The 3,968-nt window shown below is 38.5% G+C and overlaps 1 protein-coding gene across 1 annotated transcript in view; it reads left to right on the top strand.

The window, feature by feature from the left end:
- CNTN3 (contactin 3 (plasmacytoma associated)) overlaps nucleotides 1–1,690 on the top strand; it is a 499,366-nt gene extending 497,676 nt beyond the window's left edge. The window contains exon 22 of the mRNA XM_006870787.1: nucleotides 1,088–1,690. Within this exon, the coding sequence (XP_006870849.1) occupies nucleotides 1,088–1,188 (101 nt within the window). The 3' untranslated portion in view covers nucleotides 1,189–1,690. The remainder of the gene's footprint in view (nucleotides 1–1,087) is intronic.
- The last annotated feature ends 2,278 nt before the right edge of the window (nucleotides 1,691–3,968 follow it).

The following is a 3,968-nucleotide window of genomic DNA, read 5'->3' as shown; positions in this document are numbered from 1 at the left end:
GGGAGAAAGATGAGGCTTTCTACTCCCGTAAAGATTTACACCCTCGGAAACCCTGTACAGGGTCGCTATGGGTCGGAACCGACTCCACGGCATTTAACAACAACAACATCTACTAGAAGTCCTTGTGTGGCACTGTAGGACAAGCACTTTACTGTTAACCACAAAGTGGGTGGTTCAAACCCATCGGCTGATCCTCAGAAACCCTATACAGAGAGACTTTGAGTGGGAACCGACTCTACAGTACTTAACAACAAAAATGACGGTGTGTGATAAGGGGATCACTGGTGACACTGTGGGATAAGCACTGGACCGCTAACCACAGGGTAGGTATTTCAAACCCACAAGCCACTCCTCAGAAGACAGATGAGGCTTTATGCGTCCATAAAGATTAACAACCTTGGAAACCCTATACAGGGTCACTCTGAGTTGGCACATAACAATAATAACACAAAAGCAACAATCTATAGTATATGTCCTGGGGTGGCTCTGTGGGTTAATGCACCAGACTGCAAAGCCATTTGAACTGCAAGGTTGGTGGTTCAAGCTCACCAGCCACTCCTTGGAAACCCTATCCTGGGTCTTTATGGGTCGGAATCGACTCGATGGCACTTAACAACAACAACATAGTATGTGCATTAGGGCCTCTTGGTGGCATTGTGGAATCAGTACCAGATTGCTTACCACAAAGTCAGCAGTTCAAACCCACCACCTGCTCCTTGGGAGAAAGATGAGACTTTTTGCTCTTATAAAGATTTTCAGCCTTGGAAACTCAATACAAGGTCACTAGGAGCTGAAAGCTGACTCAGTGGCAGTGGTTTTAATGTGCATATAAATTTGAAAGGCTTTCAAAAGTTCATGCAAAAGCGGAATTAAAAGATAACAAAATCTTTTCATGAACTTTTTGAAGCACCCCTCACATATACTGGCTTATACTATATTAACTGCTGCATTGATAAATAAAATGAGGGCTAATAGTAAATTGTGGCAGTATGTTAAATATAGTGTATGCTTTGATTTTAATATGCAAGAGGTCCTGATTGCTTATTCTGGTACAATCCTTATTAATGAAATGTTTTCCTCCTGACAGATATGGATGCAAGAGGATCAACTTCAGCCATCTTGACTGTCCACCCTATCTCCAGTTCTGTACCCATAGTACTGTTCTTTATTGTAAATGTTCTGGGGTGACAACTTTTTTTAAAAAAATTATTATTATTTACTGGAAAGTTAGTTGAATACAAAGTGCTTTCATGAAATGCAGTGATTATGCATGTGTGTTTTTGGTTTTTTGTTTTTTCAGCTCAGTTTTTAACTTTCTACATCGTTATGGGTAAAATATGAATATAATTTTTAAACAAAGCAGTAAATCCTTTTAGGGGACTCTGAAATGCCTTAATCTTTACCTGATGAACCAAAGGAATTTACATATTACATACTTCACACTTTTGATATAAATGTTCTTAAACTTTGAGTTCCAGACCTGCCTAAGGATAGACTCTCCCATACTCTCATACATAGAAACAGACAAGATTTAAAAATAAAAAGTTCAAACCCTTATTATACTAAGCCAAATGCTCTTCTCCCATTACACAGGCATTGCCTGAAAGTCTTAATCAGTAACCTTTTAAAATGTTAATTTTAATCCCCAAGGGTGGAAAATACAATGAAAAGATTATCCTTTTTGGAAAGGTTTCCAGAGTGTTAAGAAAAAATGCTCCAGAGGCCTCAGAAGCTAGGCCAGGTGAGCTATTTGCTTCTGAAAAGCCACAACTTTCCACACAGGGTCACAGTCCACTCAGAGGCAACTCACCACAGAACGTGGCAGGCTTAGGATGCCACTAAGTAAGTATGCTGTGAGACTGTATAAATTACTTTCTGCTCTGTATGTCTCCGTTACTCAATTATAAAATGTGAAGATGGTTATCCCCACCTTGCCTGCATCTAGAAGGATCCATGGTGGCACTCTGAGTTAAGCCTCAGCCTGTTAACCTCAAGGTCAGAGGTCCAACCTATCATTTGCTCCAAAGAAGAAAGATAGGCTGCCTTCTCTTGTAAAGATGTACAAGCTTGGAAACCTTAAGGAGTAGTTGTGGTCGGTCCTGTTATTGTTCTATGCTGTGGAGTCGGTTCTGACCCATAGTGACTCTGTACAGGGTTTCTGAGGCTGTAAATCTTTACCGGAGCAGAACGCCTCATCTTTCTCCTGCGCAACAGCTAGTAGTTTCCAACTGCTGACCCTAAGGTTAGCAGTCGGATTAATGACCACAGCGTAGTGGTTACGAATCGGGCTGCGAGCCTTAAGGTCAGCGGTTCGAAACTACCAGCTGCTCCGCGGAAGAAAGATAAGGCTTTCTATTTCCGTAAAGATTTACACCTTCGGAAACCCCTGTACAGGGTCGCTATGGGTCGGAACCGACTCGACGGCACTTAACAACAACAACAACACACTACCAGAGAGGGTCATTATGAGTCAGAACTGGCTTGATGGCAGGGAGGTTTTGGTTTAACTGCCTCTACCCAAGAATTATGTTAAAAGCTAAAGAAAGAAATGTAAACATGTTTTGTTATCCTTAATGCTCTGGGACTATGCAAAGTGTTGGTATCAAGTCATGGTTTCCAGCCACATACTTCAAGTCTGCTTTGTAAAGCCTGTTTTCTTTTCCCCTTAATCATATTAGACTATAGAAATGACTGCATTTTACCCTTTTTCTGAAATTATAAACAGATTATGCCCTCTCTCTCCAACATCTCCCCCCTCCAATCCCCCAACATACACACCTATGAAAAAACCTTGAGCTTTTATTAAAATGTGGTAGAGAAAATAAGGGACTATCAACCCAATTATTACCCAAAATTCACACTGCCCCTCACTTCCCATTTCGGATTCCATTCAGGGACCTTCTCTTTTTGGATGGCAGAGATAGCTTTCGTTTTTAATGAAATCCAACCGTCTGTCTAAGTGAGTCTGGCGGGCTTTTTAGTTCCTGAGTTAAATTTGTAATAGAACCATGGCAGTGTTGCTGACTTTGATATGTATGAGTCTGTCTTTCAATATGTGGTTTCAAAAGATTGTTGAAGACGTGGCTTCAGAGCAATATGTAAAGAATATATGAAAACCGGCAGATTGAGTGTTAGACATTGAAAATTCAATTTTTACCTCTTTCCTACCAATTTCACATTTTTTCAGAAACTTATACTTATTTCCAAAGTTATCAGAATTTGAAACTAACAGTTCAGACATGGAGAAAGATTAAAATTTGGCAAAATTCTGATGTCACCATGAAACATTACATTTGGAGATTACACTTAAACATAAAGTCATTGTATACAAAGGAGAGAGGTTTTTATAATGTTCTCTGTAAAGTCTGTATATAATGTATATATCTAGGAAAAGTCTGAATGACTAGTAGATTTCATATGGCCACTGTTATTTCAAACAAGTGGAGAACTGCTTTCTCCAGTAACCTGTATTTTATGCTGTATGGAATGAATTGTACCTTTTCATGATTTAGTAATGCCTGTAATATGTTCCTATGCTTTTCATTTTCAAGATGATTATTTTATTGTTTCACATCAATTCTAGCAATATATCTCCATGAGATATGTACTTTGTTTCATATTGAAAAGTATAAAATTTACCTTTAAACTCCTGTGTGTGTATCCTATGGTTATCTGTATGTATTATTTTCTATTATTCAAATAAAATTTATAATGGTAAAATGGCCCTGCTTTGTTAATTTTGGAGTGGTCACAAAGACTCTCTAGAAGGAAAAGGAGTGTACTCTTAATAGTTAAAGTGACGTTGCCATTTCTTATATTTTCAAGCCAATTTTCAGCTTTTGTTGAATATTTCAACAAGATATTAAAAAATACTTTTATAATGTATTTACTCAGCAAAGTCAGCAATTTGAAACAATGACCTCTATGTTAGAGGTATTTTAGGTGTGGTGGAAAAAGAAGGGAAGAGA

The sequence above is a fragment of the Chrysochloris asiatica genome, unplaced genomic scaffold (assembly GCF_000296735.1).
Source record: "Chrysochloris asiatica unplaced genomic scaffold, ChrAsi1.0 scaffold00151, whole genome shotgun sequence".
In the NCBI taxonomy this organism is placed as follows: Eukaryota; Metazoa; Chordata; class Mammalia; order Afrosoricida; family Chrysochloridae; genus Chrysochloris; species Chrysochloris asiatica.
Note: the sequence above shows the minus strand (reverse complement) of the source record. Positions and strands in the feature narration are given on the sequence as shown.